Below are 18,630 nucleotides of genomic sequence, written 5' to 3' on the forward strand. Positions count from 1 at the left end.
ATTGGAAGGACTGATGTTGAAGGTGAAACTCTAATAATTTGGCCAATTGATGTGAAGGGCTGACTCATTGGAAAAGACACTGATGCTGGGAAAGATTGAGGGCAGGAGGAGAAGGGGATGACAGAGGATGAGATGTTTGGATGGTATCACCGACTCAATGGACATGAGTTTGCATAGGCTCCAGGAGTTGGTGATGGACAGGGAGGCCTGGCGTGCTGCAGCTCCTGGAGTCACAAAGAGTCAGACATGACTGAGTGACTGAACTGAACTGATACTTCTCTAATGTTAGGGGGAGAGGGGTCAACTAATAATCTCACTGGAGTCAGCTTGGAACTTGTTGAAGACAGAAAATAGAGCTGACCTGTGATCTTACCTGGGTCATCATTCCAAACCCCCTTGATGAACCATTTCCATTCCTTTGCCCACTTTTTCCTCTGGCTTCTGTATCTCCCACTCCACGAAAGCAGCTCTCCGAAGTTCATCCAGTAGTTCTTTCTGGTCTCCGGGACTTTGCTGGAAGGCCTGGTGGGAGAGGACAGTCTTGCCTTGTTCCCCATCCTTGGGGAAAGCACTCTTTCATCACATCAGTGAGTATGATGTCAGCATTAAGTGTTTGTAGATGTTTTTTATTTTTGAGGAAGTTCCCTTCTATCCCTGTTTTCTGGGTTTTTTTTTTTATCATAAATGGGATTATGTCAAATGCACTTTATGCATCAATTAGTATAATCATGTGAGTTTTTCTTCCTAGCCTGTTAATATTGTAGACTACTTTAATGGGTTTTCAAATATTGCACCTTCCTTGAATGTCTGGAATAAACCCTGCTTGGTAATGGGGTGTAATTCTTTCTCACTGGGCTCATCATCTTAGTCTCATTTAGTTTCTCATCATCCATTTATTAGTATTTTGTTGAGGATTTTTAATGTCTATTCACAAGAGACATTGGTCTCTAGTTTTGTTTTTTTGTACTGTTTTGGTCAGGTTTTGGTTTTAGGTTAATACCAGCATAAAATAAGTTGGGAAGTGCTCCCTTGTCTTGTATTTTCTGAAAACAGTTGTGTAGAATCAGTGTTAATTCTTCAAACATTTGGTTGAATTCAGCTGTGAAATTGTCAGGGGCTGGAGATTTCTTTTTCTGGGGGTTTTTACTGTGATGAATTCCATTCCTTTAAAAGTTACAAGGATATTTAGATTATTTCTTTCATATTGGATGAAATTTGGCAGTTTGGTACATTTCATTTAAATTGTTGAATTTATGCCAGTAGAATTGTTCATAATATTCCCTTATTATCCTTTTAATGTTCAGAACATTAAAAGATGTATTTTTAAGAAGATCCCACAGGAACCTTCAAGTCAGTACATTATTTCAAGTTCCTGCAAGAGGAAAGTACTACGTGGAAACAGAGCTTGTACGTCCCAGGATTAAAGGACATCTGGGCAGTGATCGGGAGAGCAGTGTCTGTTGAGGGGGAGTGAACAACAAAGCACCCCTTCTTTAGGAAGATCTACCTTCCAGAAGTCAGAGGAAGGTCACTTAGTGCTAGAGAGATCAGGTTTTTCATCTGTTCTGATAGCAGATGCCTTAAGTGTCGAACCTTGGCTTGGAAAAACTGCTGTTTTTCTTTGGTAATCCTAGGTCCCTTTATGGATAAAAGCATTAGCAAGTGGATGCTGTCTTCCTGAGGGGAGGCTCAAGAAGGAGAGCAAAGAAGCAAATCTATATGTTGCAACAGAGTAGAACCTTGGGAAGTTTGTAACACCCGGGTCAGCCTTCAGAATTTGTGAAGAATGAGGACTCTCAGTAAGATCCTGAGGCGTTACTGTCCCTGAATCGTTTTTCTTTCAAGTGAAAGGGACAAGGTACTGGCCTGTTTCATTAACTGGAATACTAAAGAAATCGAGATATTGAGAAATGGAATATTGCCTGCCACATCAGTAAACAAAGAATGTCACAGTCATCAGTAATCGCAGTCAGCTCTGAAGGTGAGTTGGCCAGCCCTGAGGGAACTCAGGAAGGAAACAGTATCAGCCAGGAGAAGCTATCAGACTGCAGCTTCTCCTTATAGTGAGCCCTGAGGAAATCAGGGTGTGAAAATACTGAGATGCATGTGAAAGGAATGATTTCAATGAGCCCAGACTCTTGCATCTTCCCATACACAGTTGTTCAGTTGCTGAGTCTTGTCCTCCAACTCTTTGCAAACCCGTGGACTGCAGCACACCAGGCTTCCCTGTCCTTCACGATCTCCCTGAGCTTGCTCAAACTCATGTCTGTTGAGTTCTGATGCCATCCAACCATCTCATCCTCTATCGCCCTCTTCTCCTTTTGCTTTCAATTTTTCCCAGTTGGCAATGCAATAATGTCTCTGTCCAGAAGGAAAAGGCCAAAGGCGGAAAAACTCAGCACTGCTTTGTCTGGAGCTGTGCTATGCGCTGCGCTAAGTCTTTGGGACCCTTTGGACGGTAGCCCACCCGGCTCCTCCGTCCGTGGGGTTTCCCAGTCAAGTATACTGGAGTGGGTTGCCATTTCCTCCTCTGGGAGATCTTCCCAACTCAGGGATCAAATCCGAGGCTCCTGCATCTCTTGCATTGCGGGCAGATTCTTTACCCACTGAACCATCTGGGAAGCCCCCATTGTCTGAAACACCCCTTCCCAGGAACCAGGCAAGTGGCATTTTCAGCCAGCTTTGGTTGAAATGGTCTGATCTCAAGATGAGACTGAAGTGCCAAAGGCAAACTCACATACAGAGCAAGGCCTGAACTGGAAAGAAGTCTTTACATAGATCCCACATAAAGCCTGGAGGACCTCACACACAAAGAGGCTGTGAGCGTGGATCCACGAGAAAGATGTACCTTCAAACTCCAGGGTCAGCAGGGAAAGCAGTGAGCCCAACAGGGCAACATGGGTACCACCTCTCCTTGCTCACCCAGTGAAGGAGGAAACAGACAGAACAGGCTCCATCTTGAAAGCAGGACTCCATCTTGGGCCAGACTGTGAATTTTGAGCTACATGCCCAGTATCTATGGAAACATACCAACTGGAAAACCAGGCCCCCGGAAGGAAGAGCCCCAGGGCTCATACCTAGACTCTCTGTAGCCTAAAAGAATACCCTAATTATCTGTGTAACCAAATAGGATCATAAATTCTATTAAGCTTATTGGGGTATGACCACAGGCCTATTGATAATTGTCCACTGTTAACTACCTAGGCTTAAGGCATATGAATCATGGGTTAAGTTTGACTGTATCTTTCTTTTCCTTTATTCAGACTGGTTTCAGGGAATTAGGGGAGGTGGATTTGGGCATGTATGCTTAGGGTATATAAGGTTTTCATGAAAACTGGTTGGGGTCCTTAGCTAAGAGGAGACTCTGCCTTGGCCCCGCTGGTGTAACAAACTGCACTCCACTATCTTCATTGTCCTGAGTGAGTGTTTCCCGGAACGCGTGGCTACAATACTAGACGTGCTCTGGAGCCTTCTCTGGCCCCTGTAGGGACAAGAAAAGTGATGGCCTTAAACAAACAGACTGCTAGGTATTTCTCCAGCAAAGACGGGGTTATTCGGGGTCAGCAGAGAAGTGCAGTTCAGGATCTGCCACCATGGTGAGCCGTGTGGAGTTCTGGCACAGCGAGGGAAAGAGCGCACTTCTATGGAGAAGAGGGAGGTGGGGGGCTGTGGAAGACAGTCTGTGGCTGTTTGCTGGCCGAGTCTCTGCCGGGAAAGAAGAGAAGCCCTCTTCCTCTTGGGCTCTGCCATTGTCACAGGGCAGGAGAGATCCCATTCTGGCCTCCCAGGTCTATTTAAGGTTTCTGCTAATTAACTTTTTACACTGGGTAGTTCTGGCCCAGGACAGAATACTGCCAGGGCAGAGGGTGCAGTTAAACAATCAAGATCAGTTCTCCTTTAAAAAGTTAACTTGTTTATTGTATAAAAGTGCCCATGAGAAATGATCCTGTGTTGGGAATGCTTTATCTCAGCTCTGTGAGGCAGAAAGCCTAGAGGTCAAGGGGGAGAGAGAGCTTAGACTTCAAAACAATTCTCTTCCCTGCAGATCACAACTCCTGATGTTCATAATAAAATGACAAAAGATGAGTTACTGATGAGTCCTTGAGTGTAAAATGAATTTATGGACCTGCCTGTCTGATCAAGAATTAATGGACTGAATTTAACAGAAGGTTTCCTCTCCCCTCCACTTAGAGCTGGCAGGATTTTTATTGTATTATCTATCAGCCAATGTAAGGAGCATGTGAGTAAAATAAATGTGCAAGCCTGTAATGAATGTGAAAATCTTATGCATTTAATTGAAGCGAGGTCACTGGCTTCTTCTGGAGAGTCTCAAGGTCACTTTTCCCCTATTACAATAGGTGGCCTGTAGAAATACAGGTGAACTATCAGTAGGCAGATGGTGATTGCTGAGATATTAATATCTAAATTATAGAAATATTAATACATTTGATTTTTATCACAAACTGATTACTTGCTCATCTTCATGAGCAAGTATATATATATCTCATCAAACACAACACCATTTTTCCCGGGCATCTTCATGAAACACGCACAAGAGGAAAAGAATTGGTGCATTTGCAGACACGCTGTGTATCAACCACATTATCCACACACAGTCTGGATACTCAGCCACCGGACATGGCAGCAGCATCTCCATTTTTCAAACCATAGAACAGAGACTTTAAGCAACTCACTGAATTAATACAGCTGGAAATTGTGGGGCTGAAATTTTCAGTCAACACTGTCACCTTCACAGCTCAGGGGCAGAGAGTAGCAGATCTGGGGGGCCACGTCACAGCCGCACCGCATCACTTCTGCCACTCAGCCCCACCCCCCACCCCTGGGCAAATACCCCCTGGCAGTATCTTCCAACTCTGGTTCAGGGCTCAGTACCTTATTGAGAATGGGCCAGTTTTTGCCCAGGGTAAGTAAAGTCACACACTTGAAGCCAGAGATTAAGACAAAAAAACATTTACAGTTATCAGTCAACAAAAATGCCAGAAGAAACAGTTTTCTAATTGCAGAAAGCCACTCAGATGATTTTCTGAACATACTCAGATAATTCAAACCACAACTTTGTAGGGGTGATGAGTACTCTGTGATAAAGGACCACAGTCAGCTAACTTACACGAAAAAACTAGTCTTAATGAAATAGGTCGGACCCAAGGGTCAAGCTAGTGGGAGGCGGGCAGCAGTCAGGCAGCACTTTCCCAGGGGCCCAGCCTCTTTCCTCCTCCAGGCAACACGGCAGTCCACAGCTGTGTCCATATCCTGCACAACTGTTATCATTTCATATCTGGCTGACAATCCCAGTTCTTTCCAAGCTTTGAAGATACTTGCTTTTGACTCACTGCCCTGACTTACTTCCACTTCAGCTTCTCAATCAGAAGTCAGCTCTTCCAGGTGCCACCTGTGTCCACAATTTAACCTGTACCACTAGGAGGAGGTAATTGAGTGATGAGTCTAAAGAAAGTAGGTCAAAAGTAACATTTCCAAGGCCCTGGTCTGTGCATACCAGGAGGCCACAGGAGCTCCCGAGGCCCTGGGCAAAGGGAGAATGAACAATCTCAAGAACGGGCTCCTGAGAGTGGTCACTGGGCCGTCCCTAACTCTCATCATATATTCACAGGAGAGATGTGGGCATCAATCATTACTTGATTTTTAAGGGCAACTTTTTTGAAAGAAGCTACTTTGAAGTGCAATAACAACAGGGATGAGCAATGGACAAGAGCCAATTTAAATTAGTAAAGCTGAAATGTTTTAAATGGATATTCATTGAGTTCACAGGCAAGAACACACTTATCACATGCTTGCTGCTCCTTCTTCCTGGAGTATCAGACTTCCTTCTCTGCCTAACTCACCTGAGTGAACGCTCCTTTTATCCTTCAAATCTTACTCTTGCTCTACTGCATTCCCTGGCCCCCCAGGCACTGGCTCACTCCCCCTGCCTGGCACACACTTTTCTCTTGAGATGTCATCTGTCTGTTCACAGGCCTATCTCTGTCTTTGTCAATTTTGTATCCCCGGGGCTTGGGTCACACAGCATAGGTGTTCAGTAACATTTGTTGAACTGAAGACTTCAAGAAAGTTGTTTTTGTTCAGTTGCTAAGTCCTGTCTGACTCTTTGACCCCATGAACTGCAGCACTCAGGCTTCCCTGTCCTTCAGTATCACCCTGAGTTTGCTCAAACTTGTCCACTGAATCAGTGATGCCATCCAACCATCTCATCCTATGTCATCCCCTTCCTCTGCCCTCAATCTTTCCCAGCATCAGGGCCTTTTCCAGTGAGCCGGCTCTTCACATCAGGTGGCCAAAATATTGAAGCTTCAGCATCAGTCCTTCCCGTGAATATTCAGGACTGATTTCCTTTAGGATGGACTGGTTTGAAAATTAGGTAGATTAAAATTATTATTTGAAAAGGAAGGCTTGTCAATGGAGAGGACTTTTAAAGAAGTCCATTTGCTTACAGAACAAAATGTGAAATATTGGGTAGATTATAGTCTAAGACGCCACCCTTATGGCAGAAAGTGAAGAAGAACTAAAGAGCCTCTTGATGAAAGTGAAAGAGGAGAGTGAAAAAGTTGGCTTAAAGCTCAACATTCAGAAAACTAACATCATGGCATTTGGTCCCATCACTTTATGGCAAATAGATGAGGAAAGAGTGGAAAGAGTGGCTGGCTTTTTTTTTTTTTTTCTGGGCTCCAAAACCACTTCAGAAGGTGATTGTAGCCATGAAGTTAAAAGACGCTTACTCCCTGGAAGGAAAGTTATGACCAACCTAGACGGCATATTAAAAAGCAGAGACATTACTTTGTCAACAAAAGTCCGTCTAGTCAAGGCTATCATTTTTCCAGTAGTCATGTATGGATGTGAGAGTTGGACTATAAAGAAAGCTGAGTGATGAAGAACTGATGCTTTTGAACTGCGGTGTTGGAGAAGGCTCTTGAGAGTCCCTTGGACTGCAAGGAGATCCAACCAGTCCATCCTAAAGGAGATCAGTCCTGGGTGTTCATTGGAGGGAGTGATGTTGAAGCGGAAACTCCAATACTTTGGCCACCTGACGTGAAGAGCTGACTCATCTGAAAAGACCCTGATGCTGGGGAAGTTCGAGGGCAGGAGGAAAAGAGGACGATAGAGGATAAGATGGTTGGATGGCATCACCGACTCAATGGACATGGGTTTGGGTGGACTCTGGGAGTTGGTGATGGACAGGGAGGCCTGCAGTGCTGCGGTTCATGGGGTCGCAAGGGTTGGACACGACTGAGCGACCGAACTGATAGTCTAAGAGAATAGTCTAAGACATTAGCGTTCCCATAAATTTCCCCTTGGGTCTCACTGCGTTAAGTACTGGACATCCCTCTGGTTACAGCGCCTGGGTGGAGGTGGGGAAACGTGCCCCCCCAACTTGAGGGGGCCATGGAAGCGGCGGCGGGGTGCGGGCTCACCCCCTTCCCCCCCTCTCTCTGCCGCACCCACCCCTCTTTTCCCTTGTGGACCCCAATGTCTTTCCAGCCAGGACAACAGTGGGTGAGGAGACCAGCCCATCCGCGTGCCTGGCTGGCCCCGAGTGTACCCCGCACCCCGGGAAAGCCCCGGAAGACGGAGGGCTGGCCTGGGGCCGGGGGCTGGGGACCCGATGCCCAGCGCGCAGAGCCTCCAGCGCCCACCACAGCACCAGACGCCCTGAACAGCTACCAGGGGCGCAGGCGGGCGAGAGCCGGGCGGCACGCCCCCCACGCAGGCCCCGCCCCCAGACGTCTCCGCGGGGGCCCGCCCCGGAAGTCCCTGCCCCCGCTTCTGCCCCCTGGGCCCGGACCCCGAGACTTCCGCCCTGGTCTCGTCCTCACGGACATCCGGCAAATTGACGAGTCAGAAGAGCGCTTGGCTCTGGGCCCCACCCTCGGCACCGGGATTTGCGTCATCTCCCTGCGCCGCCACCGGAAGTTCGGGCTCTGTGATGGCGGCGGTCGGCTGGGAGCTGAGGTGGTCGGCGGTGGCCGGGCATGAGCGATGACCCGACTCCTGGGCGTGGTGCACAGAGTGGCTTTGGCCATTGTGGGCTGCAGTAGCCCCAGCTGCCGCAGTCTTGCCATGTTCTATGCCGTGAAGAGAGGCCGCAAGGCCGGAGTCTTCCTGACCTGGTGAGCAAGCCGCACCGGCCCAAGGCGGTGTGGGCGGCTTCGCGGCGAGGGGGCGGCAGTCCTTGGAGCCCGCGGCCCTCTCTTGGGGTAGGTGCGTGGGGGCCCTGACGTCGTCGGCCTCGGTTCCGCTTCGTGTTTGCTGGGAGTATCAGAAACGTCACTTACAGTCAGGGGGTGACCAGAGGATTATTTATATTTAATCCTTCCTGGTGGCTCAGACGGTAAAGCGTTTCCCTACAATGGGGGAGACCCGGGTTCAATCCCTGGGTCGCGAAGATTTCCTGGAGAAGGAAATGGCAATGCACTCCATTATTCTTGCCTCGAAAATTCCATGGACTGATAAGCCTGGTAGGGTACAGTCCATGGGGTCATAAAGAGTCGGACACGACTGAGTGACATCACTTCACTTCTTCCCTTCTTTTGCACGCAAAGAGTTTCCAAACGGTGACACATAATGGAGCTCAACGCCTAATGTCATCTTCTGCTTTTAAAAAGAAATTCTTGTCAACTAGTGTTTATATCCCCGTAACAATCCTGTGAGTTAGATGGGATTCTCATTTTTGGGTGCAGTTCCTGTGTTACATAAATTCAGGGGGCGAGTAAGTGACAAATGTAGGTCTTGAACCCAGGTGTTATGCTTCCAGGACCAGGACTCTTCCCCCTGCATTATCGAGGTCTGTTACCTGTGTATGTGTTGTGAGTGCGCGGTGTTCCCCCCTGCGGCCATGCAGTGAGGAAGAGGCACCTCAGAAGCTGATCTTTATGTTGTAATGAAGTAATTAAAGACTCAAAAGTTCTAATATGCTTTGAGGAAGGCTACTTATGGTGTGAGTGTACTGTCTGGCTGGCACATAGCATGAAACAGGGTGAAGGGTTGGACATGCAAGATATACTACAAACACTAAGGTATGATCCTTTGCCTCTGAGGAGCTGACAGCCTCACCATTTTTCACACTGTTCCCAACCTGAGAAAGTCGTCCGTTAAAAAGTAGGGTAAATAGCAGAGCAGGGAACGCGGTAACACTGCCTTTTGTTTCAGGGATGAATGCAGAGCACAGGTGGACCGGTTTCCTGCAGCCAGATTTAAGAAGTTCGCCACAGAGGAGGAAGCTTGGGCCTTTGTCAGAAGGTCTGCAAGCCCCAGTGATTCAGGAGGTACTCACAGCTCACATGTTGGTGACATTTTAGCCTGTTGAACTGAGACGGCAATGGCAACCCACTCCAGCACTCTTGCCTGGAAAATCCGATGGACGGAGGAGCCTAGTGGGCTACAGTCCATGGGGTCGCTATGAGTTGGACACGACTGGGCGACTTCACTTTCACTTTTCACTTTCATGCATTGGAGAAGGAAATGACAACCCACTCCAGTGTTCTTGCCCGGAGAATCCTAGGGACGGCGGAGCCTGGTGGGCTGCCGTCTGTGGGGTCGCACAGAGTCAGACACGACTGAAGTGACTTAGCAGCAGCAGCAGCCTATTCAAAGTTTGTCAAAGCCCAGGATTCTCTTGATCTATATGTTGTGGTGGTGGTTCAGTTGCTAAGTCTGCCACTCTTTGTGACTCCATGGACTGTAGCATGCCAGGCTCCTCTGTCCTCTGCTATGCTCTATATAGCTACTCTTCTAAACACAGAGAGGAGATATTTTGGTCGTTTCCATTTTACAGATTAGGAAATGGGCTGAAAGCATTTTAGCTTAGGGACTGCTGTTGGTAACAGTGTTAGAGACAAGCCAGGACTCAGGCCCCTCACTGTGCTTAATCCCACCTTTAAGAATACGCGCTCTTGTTCGTGGGTTGAATGGGCTTTAGTTGTAAAATGACGAATGTAGTTCTTTTCCCAGCATGCACCTCTGTGGCATTTCCTGTTTACCTTAGACGGAGTCCTGCAATTGGAACTTCCCCCAGTTCCCATGTTAGAAAGTAGAGTTAGTTGACGTTTAAGGACTAACATAAGGGACACTGAGAGTGACTGCTTCAGCGCACAAAAGTTTAAACTATAACCTACCCTGAAGAAGTGCTTTTTATTTTCATGAACTTTACTCAGGCATTTTTTACGGCAGTGGATGAAGGCTGAGAGGAGACTATTTCAAATCAGCTTCTTTTGAGCAGTCTCGAGCTCACTGAGGTGCTCAAGCTTTGAACAAGTACTCCTCTGGGCTGTCGTGACCATTTTGGGCAGAGCGGAGTTCTGGGAGAGGCAGGTCCTGCTGGGAATCTGCCCTGAAATGTGAGTTTCCAAAGTAGAGGAGACCCACCCTCCTGTGTGGCCGCTGCCTCCTCCATCTGCCAGCAGCCTTTCAACAGGGGTGTGATGTGACAGTTCCATTTTCTCCCCAGGTGGGAAATCAGTATAGAAAGCTAGTTTGGAAGTTTCAGTCTTGTCTTGGCTGGGTCCTTTTTCTTTTTCTTAAGATTTATTTTTGGCTGTGCTGGGTCTTCCTTGATGCAAGGCCATGCTCTCTAGCTTCTGTAAGTGGGGATAACCCTTGATTGTGGAGCATGGGCCCTAGGCGCGTGGGGTTTAGTAGTTGTGGTGCAGGGACTTAGTTACCTCTTGGGCATGTAGGGTTTTTCCAGACCAGGGATCGAACCTGTAACCCTTGTATTGGCAAGCAGACTCATAATCACTGGACCACCAGGGAAGTCCCCTAGAGGAGTATTTTCAAGGTAAATATGAGGAAATACAAGTGCATCAGAGTGGAAATACCAGTGTTGCTCTGGAGGTAGTGGAAACTTCCCTGCAGTTCTGCCAGGCTGGCCTTAGCATTCCTCTGAGACGTGTGGGACGAGAGGCTGTGCCAGGCAGGAGGCTCCAGCCGATGCCTGTCTAGTCAGTGCTCAGTAAATGCACTGGTTTAGGGTTAGGGCAGGAAGTGCACTCCAGTGTTGGGTTAAGGTGGTGGTTTTCGAGATCTCCTCTGTGAGAAATTTCTGCTCCATGAAAGGGAAGTGCAGGGAAAGCGGCTTCAGGTCACCGAGTGCCTCCTTGGACAGCAGCTGTGATGGGTGCAGTCATCTGATGGAGTTCACAGCTGATGAAGGGTAGAACTCAGATCGAAACCAGTTGTTTGAATCCTGGTCTCATTCTTCTGCGTCAGCTGCCATAAGTACATGAGAGAGTTAAGCGAGCTATAGCCTGAGTGGGTATGAGTATCCTTTGAGGGTCACCCTTGGGTCCACTCTGGAGGTAGCGCTCGGCCAGTGCTGCCCCCACCCCGTGCAGTGCCCCCACCCCGTGCAGTGCCCCCTCCCCCCCGTGCAGTGCCCCTCCTCTCGTGCAGTGCCCCTCCCCCCGTGCAGTCCCCCCTCCTCCCCCTCGTGCAGTGCCCCTCCCCCTGTGCAGTCCCCCCTCCCCGCTGTGTGGTGCCCCCCCCCCCCCCCCCCCCGTGCGGTGCCCCTCTCCCCGTGCAGTGCCCGCCGGTGCCGTCCCTGCGGGGCCCCAACCCTGATACCTTTTGGCTTCCACTTCCCTTTCTTAATACGTCCCATGGTCTGTTCTCAGCTTATGTAGAAAAACTGGGTTCTTGTTTTCTCTTGGGAAAGAGCCTCTCAGATTTTCAAACTTGGAGCCCTAGAGGGTTCAGCACCCGTGGTATCTCTGCCGCCTGCATGGCGACCAGCGTTCTTCTTTAGCAGAAGCTTTGCTGTGGTCTTCACCCTGCCCTTGTGGAGCTTCTTAAGGAAAATTTAGAGTCACTTTCCAGGACATTAGTCTTTCCCTTTTTACAGAGCCCCACACAGGATGTTTAAGCCTGACTCAGTGAGTTTCTGGATTCTCCATCATTTCATGTTGTGTTGTTTCCAGGTTTTGAATAGACTCTATCTTTCAGGGCAAAAAACTAAACACGCAGAAGAACCACAAGGGAAAGCAAGCAAGCGACTCCATGAGCCCTTGGATGAGGGTGATAAGGCAGAGCCGTGTGCAAAGCACGTGAGGCAGAGCACAGAGCCACCACCTCCAGTTAGCAAAGATACCTTTTCTTACATGGGTATGTCTGTCTGGAATTTTTAAAATTTTAGTAGTGTAATTGTTTATGTGTAAAAGCTTTTTCTACTTCATAAGGGAAATTTGAGCTGACGTGTAACATTCTTACCTGGAAAAATTAATTTAAAAATCTCTGAGGTCACTATTTTATAATCGATCAAATGGTGCAGAATTATTAGAATTTTAGACATTCACTGAAAACTATTATATAAGCTACACATTAAAAAGTGTGATCTTTGTAAACACCATTGTTCTCTATGGACACAGTATTTCTGGTCCCTAAGAAAATGCAACGACTTCAGCTTTTCAGATAAGAACGCCCTGGACAGAGCTCCTTTATATGTTGACTGGCACCAGTATCTTAACCATTTATGTGCCATCTTTGCAAAACAGACATGATCCTGTCGTCTCCTATGAAGCAAGATAGCTGTGAATGTCTCCTGTGCTTTTAACTCTAGGAATTAACTGTTTGTATTTAGTGACTTACGGTACATGAGTCTCCTTTTTGTCTTTAACATGTTTAAATAAAAAACAGGAATGAGTAGCAATTTTTATATAAATCAGTGTATTTGGGGGTTCCAAGTTTTCCCAAAGAAGAAACCATTTTAAAATTCAAAAGTGAAAAAATAAAATTCAAAAGTGAAGTCGCTCAGTTGTGTCCGACTCTTTGCGACCCCGTGGACTGTCTGTAGCCTACCACGCTCCTCTGTCCATGGGATTTTCCAGGCAAGAGTACTATTCAAGGGAATTAGAAATTCAAGGGAAGCCAGTAAAAAAGTTTGGTCAGACTGCGTGGAAACTGTGTTTGAAGTTATGTGAAAAGCAGAATCAAATGGTTTAGATCAAGTGAGGCAGATACTTGTGGGGTGACTGGGAGATGAGTGTGCCCAGCGCTCCAACAGGTGCCTGAAGTACGAGGGTCCCCGACTCAGTGCCTGATGAGTCCTCACAGTGGGCACAGAGCCGAGGACCCGGGAGGCCGTCGTGCTGAACGTCTCGTTCACTAGACCGTGGTCTCCAAGGCTGCCAGCCCTGCCCTCACGCCTCGCCTCCACCCCGCTTGCCTTCGCCTGTTTAGTCTGCCCTCCGCTGCCGCACGCCGCACAGACACAGTCTCTGCTGCCCCACACCCCTGCTCCCCGGCGCCTGGTAGCCCAGGGCCCCCGGTCCTGCTGAGTGCCTTGCTGGCCATCAGCGGCCCGAGAGTCACTCCTGCTCGGCCTTGTTCTTTATACAGCGTTGGTGTGTTGATCAAACTCTATTTTGGTGGAAAGAAGCAAACAGGACCACAGTTCACTGTAGCAAAAGGTCCAAGACAAAAGTTAGGTCCGCATTTGTCAGAGGACTTGCCCTTCAGGCAGGGAGAACTTCATCACCGTCAAGGCACTGGTGTCTGCAGGGGCCGCTTCTGGGGGTAAACGCACCCCCGGCCCCTGTGGGAGGGGACGGTGGCATTGCTGGTTGGCCTCTGAAGCAAGCATTGTAAACAGCAGCAGGTTCTGGCTTTACAGAGCGATCGCTTTCACTTGAACTTGCCCAGCAGGCAGGACTGAAATATGAGTGGATTCCAAGCAGGAAGTGTCAAGTGCCCCCTGTGGCATTAGTAATGTTCTCCTGCACAGAAAACTTCCAAAGCATAAATACCTTCTTGAAGTAGAGTGCTAACTCAACTGTAGTAAATCTTTTAGATGAAGTCCAGTTTTTCATAATGCTGATCCCTTGACACTCACTCGGTCTCCCACTCACAGGGGACTCTGTGGTTGTCTACACCGACGGCTGCTGCTCCAGTAACGGGCGCAAGAGGGCCCGAGCGGGAATCGGCGTTTACTGGGGGCCGGGCCATCCTCTGTAAGTAAGCCAGAAAAGTGGCTTTTATTAAGCTTCACAGTTAACTGAGTCATGCTTCAAAACCTAGGAAAGGATGAGGCAGCGTCTGCCACTGTTTGATTATTTGGAGGCGTTGGCAGGGCTAGCAGGAGGCTCCCGAGCCCCTGGGAAGTGGTTTTCGCAAGGATGCACCAGGGGCGGGTCACCAGATTGGGACCCTGTGCCCCCGCCACTCTCGAAGATGAGTGAGCTTAGAGGTGACCCGTGGTTTTCAAAAGGCAGAGAGTCAGGGTGAGGGGAAGTGAGATTGTTCACATACGCCTGCCCCAAGTGCGGAAGAACTTGAGTAACTGACGGCCCAGAATTCACGTGAAGGAGGGATTGGAGCCCTGTGAAGTAGCCGCTCACTGGTGTCTAGGTTCCTGAGCGGCCCTGGGCGGGAGCGGGGTCACCCGCGCGGCGTGCTGCTCTCGCGCCTCCTGGCCTGTCCGTCCACCGCCTCCACTTGATGCCTCACTTAGCCTTGAGTCCTCCATGGGGTGGCGAGCTCGGGTGGTGTGAGCATCCAGAGGGGTAGTACCCGACCAGGACCTCATGCTGGCGTGTTTCAGGTCCAGAAATTATCTCGGGTTTTGCCTCCTGGTCCCGGGTTCCCCTACAAGACCACACCATAGCGCCTCTCAATAAAATGTAGGGTTTCTTGGTTTGATTTTTAAAGGCTGTGTTCTTGAATGATGCTTTCATGTTTCAGATAAAAAAATGTATGCAAGCCTGTTAGCCATTAAGAGACTTAAAGGATGAATCACTTTGAGAATTAGTGTTATAATTTTATTTTCCTTTGTACTGTTTTGAAACCAGAAATGTGGGAATTAGACTTCCTGGGCGACAAACAAACCAAAGAGCAGAGATTCATGTAAGTTATTGAATGTGTTTTTCTACCAAATGTGTCAGTTTATCGTTCTTGATTGTTGACTAGAACATATCAACGAACTCTCTACTCTCCGTGTATGTAAGATACTCAGAGTCCAGAAGTTTGGGGCAAGAACAGTCCTGATGAACAGGATATTTCTAGAAAAATGATAAAACTTGTTTCAAATAGATGTCTAAACAGGAGAATTGTATGTGTAGCATTATTTTACATAGACAATATTATCTTTACAATTAGCACAGGAAAAGGAATTTAAATTTTTTGGTAATTTTGAACAACAGTGTCGAAAGTTGAATGACCTTTTCAGCATGAAACTGGTGTGTTTCTTCAAGGCAGCCTGCAAAGCCATCGAGCAAGCTAAGGCTCAGGACATCACTAAGTTGGTTCTCTACACGGACAGTATGTTTACCATCAATGGTAAGCGGCTACATTTGACTTCTCCTAGGGTTTTTGGAATAATTATGCAGGGAAGTAGGTATTTCCTTCCCTGGAGGAGGTGTGGTGTCAGGGCGGGACCCAGACAGTAGGGGATGGTGCTGGTGTGTTGGGGGTGAAGGAGGCCTGCACTGGTCCGGGGTTGGCCCCAGAGGCTCGGCCGTGATGGGCATGTGCACTTCCTCTGGGAAGTTCTGCGCATGGGACCATGACTGCGAGGGGCTGGGGGATTGTGGAGGAGTGGGGAGGAAGCGGGGCCTCAGCCCCGGAGCCGCAGGTTGTAGGTCGAGTGGAGGGATGGAGGAGCCAGCGCACGGCTCCGTGGGAAGGAAGGTCCAGACAGTGACTCGGGTGCCAACGGAGCGGCGGTCAGAGGGCCATCTAGGGAGGAGGGAAGAGTGGCGCGTGCGGGAGGGACCTCTGAGCGTGCGTGTCGTCCAGGCATCACCACCTGGGTGAAGAGCTGGAAGCAGAACGGCTGGAGGACCAGCACCGGGAAGGAGGTGACCAACAAGGAGGACTTCATGGAGCTGGAGCGGCTGGCGCGGGGCATGGACATTCAGTGGGTGAGTGCCGGGCCGCACCCTCGCTGCTCGGGCTGCGAGGACCAGGGGAATCAATGAGCTGGAGCGGCAGTGGTTTGGGGAGTGACGTGATGACCTGTCCAGGCGGCAGCGACAGGGACGGCAGCGTGTGTGCGAGCGCCCCATGAGGAGTGCTGCTGCTGCAGGCGGGCCCGCCGCGAGAGCCGCCTGTGAGCGTCAGCTCCTGGCTGCTTTGGGAGCGGCCGTCACGTCAGCTAAACCAATGTGTAATGTGTCTCGTTAGGAACGTAGTTGCGTGCTGAAACTTTAGTAATGTGATTTCTTTTCTTATGCTAGGTCACTTTTATTAAAATTACCGTTTCTTTTTTTTTTTAGCTTTTTGTTTTATATTGGAGTATAGCCGATAACTATAACTGTTCAGGTGGACAGCATACTCGGCCCTGTATGTACACTCGATGTATATGTATCCATATCCAGTGGAGAATATATATCCATTCTCCCCGAAGGTTGAAAGTCCAGTCACCTTCTTAACCCTGCCTGGCTCTCCCAGCCCAGGACCCTCTTGACCATTCGGCAACCTGTTTGTCATTTAAACTTGCCTTTCGGGGACTTCCCTGGTGGTCTGGGGGTCAGGACTCCGTGCTTTCACTGCTGAGGGCATGAGTTTGATCCCTGGTCAGGGAACTAAGTCCCGCAAGCCTTGCAGTTCAGCCAAAAAATAAAACAAAAAAAAAATCAGTAAACTTGCCTTTCAGCAGCTTAAGTGCAAACAGTGGTTCAGTTACACAAGGGCACCCCTTCTGTGTAGCAGCCCTGAGGGAGAGTAAGGGGTGTGTGTGTGCGTGTGTGTGTGAGTGTGTGTGTATGACATCCATTCCATCCATGCCTCTATTCTGCCTGGAAAGCTCACCATTAAGTGGGAAAAAACCAACACAGCGCTGAAGCCCAGTCTGGAGAAACAGTGGGTCTCTGCCGGCGTGTCTGGTGCTCGGGTGCGGTGGGCACGCGCCTTGGGCTGCTCCGAGCTGCGCTGAGGGGGCCCCGCGCTCGCCCTCTCTGAGGGCTTGGCTCCTACTGCAGTGAGCCTGTAGTCATGTGCTGCTGTGTAAAACACTGGTAAGAATGAAAGGAAACTTTTTATTTAACAGATGCATGTTCCTGGCCATTCGGGATTCAGAGGCAACGAAGAGGCGGACAGGTTGGCGAGAGAAGGCGCGAAGCAGCCCGCAGACTGAGCAGGTGCTGCAGCTCCTGGAAACCCTAAGCCGTGGCCCCTGTCCCCTTTACTTTCCGGGGTGAAGAATAAAGCTACAGGCTGGGCCCCACCGTCTGTGGGCAGACCCGCCTTTCAGACTGAACCCAGAAGGCGGGCTGGCGGTCTGTGGTGTGTGCAGTAAAGCTGGTCTAATGGTTCATAAATTGAACATCCGTTCAGATTTGAGAATTTTGTGAGATCTTAGCATTATGCTTTTTCGGGCTTGATACTGTTCTTGTTAGCTGTATTGCAGTTTGGACAAAAATGTCAGGGCCTTGATTTCACAAGGACGAGGTCAACACGGGTTTAAAAACGCAGGCGAGAAGTCTAGATGTTTTCTGAAAGCGTTCATTTGCCTTCCAGTCGGCAGGATGGAGTCAGGACTCTCAGGTAGACCTGTGCCTACGTGGGGTTGGAGGAAGGTGCAGCCTCCCCCCCTCCCCCCCCCCCCCCAGGACCCAGGACCCATGCCCAGCCAAGGGGATGTGGCTGCACCTGGTGGGCATGAGGGGGGCAGCCTGCTCCCGCAGTCCTGGCTGCATGCCCGCCAGGTAGCAGCGGTCACGGCGTCTGAAGACTGCGGTTGTAGATGAATGCTGTAAAAGTGTCTTTGGTTATTTTTGTTAAAAGCACCTTGAAAATTAAAACTTTAACGTTGTTTTTTTCTGCTATTACAAATTTTGTCATAAAAGCATGCAGAAATGATACAAAATAAATGGACAGCTTATTGAGTTACTGTTACTACTACTAAAAACACCGTTAATATTATGACGATTACTTCAAGGCGAACACCCTTGTGACCACCCCCCGGGCCAAGAAAGAAAACCCAGCCTGGCGCCTCCATGCACAGCAACCCCCGCCTCCCCGAACCAACCCCACTTCTACAGAGGCGACTTCCTGCTCTTCTCCGTGGGAGTTTAGTCTGCTAATTTTTTACCTTGATGTTTCTTTTTTTTTTTTTAATTTATTTTTAACTGGAGGCTAATTGCTTTACAACATTATGTTGGTTTCTGCCTTACAACACAGGAATCTGCCTTTAGTATACATATGTCCCCTCCCTCCTGAACCTCCCCTACCCCCTAACTTGACATTTCTTAAGTTTCTTTAATTCACAGGTTCTGCCTCAATCCATTGGTCTCCCTACAGTTTATCTGTTGAAGAGCCTGAGCAATCCGCCCTGCCAGTTCCCACTCTGAGATCTGTAACTTCCCATCTTGGGCCGTCCAGCGTGTTCCTGCGCCTCTGTCGCCTACAGGTTGGCAGTGGGGTCTGGAGGCCTGGTTACCGCGGGCTCCTCCCGTGGGCGTGTGTGTCCCGGGCGTTCATCAAAAGGCAGCGGCAGCTTCGTCCTTCCCGCGTGGGCAGCTGCGGCGCTCAGGGCCCGGGTCCGTTAAATCTCGCAGGCGGCAGAAGGCTGATACCCTGTCATTCTGCTTGTCTATTAGCTGGAATGGATTCAGAAGCTCTGTCCCCTCAACTGATTTTGGTTCCAGGGGGTAGAGGTCACATACGAAA

The 18,630-nt window shown here is 49.1% G+C and overlaps 1 protein-coding gene across 3 annotated transcripts; it reads left to right on the forward strand.

Moving 5' to 3' along the window:
* The first annotated feature begins 7,944 nt into the window (after nt 1-7,944).
* On the forward strand, nt 7,945-17,869 carry RNASEH1 (ribonuclease H1). 3 transcript variants are annotated; one of them, XM_065947219.1, is made up of 9 exons: nt 7,945-8,141; nt 9,181-9,296; nt 11,971-12,129; nt 13,874-13,973; nt 14,811-14,865; nt 15,213-15,297; nt 15,757-15,881; nt 17,009-17,099; nt 17,479-17,869. In XM_065947219.1, the coding sequence occupies exons 1-8, from the start codon at nt 8,011-8,013 to the stop codon at nt 17,093-17,095; spliced, it is 858 nt and encodes a 285-aa protein (XP_065803291.1). In that variant the 5' UTR covers nt 7,945-8,010; the 3' UTR covers nt 17,096-17,099; nt 17,479-17,869. The 3 variants fall into 3 exon arrangements, with proteins under 3 accessions (XP_065803291.1, XP_065803290.1, XP_065803292.1); XM_065947218.1 differs by having other exon boundaries at nt 17,009-17,869; XM_065947220.1 differs by lacking the exon at nt 11,971-12,129 and having other exon boundaries at nt 17,009-17,869.
* Nucleotides 17,870-18,630: the final 761 nt, after the last annotated feature.

The sequence above is a fragment of the Muntiacus reevesi genome, chromosome 10 (genome assembly GCF_963930625.1).
Source record: "Muntiacus reevesi chromosome 10, mMunRee1.1, whole genome shotgun sequence".
Lineage (NCBI taxonomy): Eukaryota > Metazoa > Chordata > Mammalia > Artiodactyla > Cervidae > Muntiacus > Muntiacus reevesi.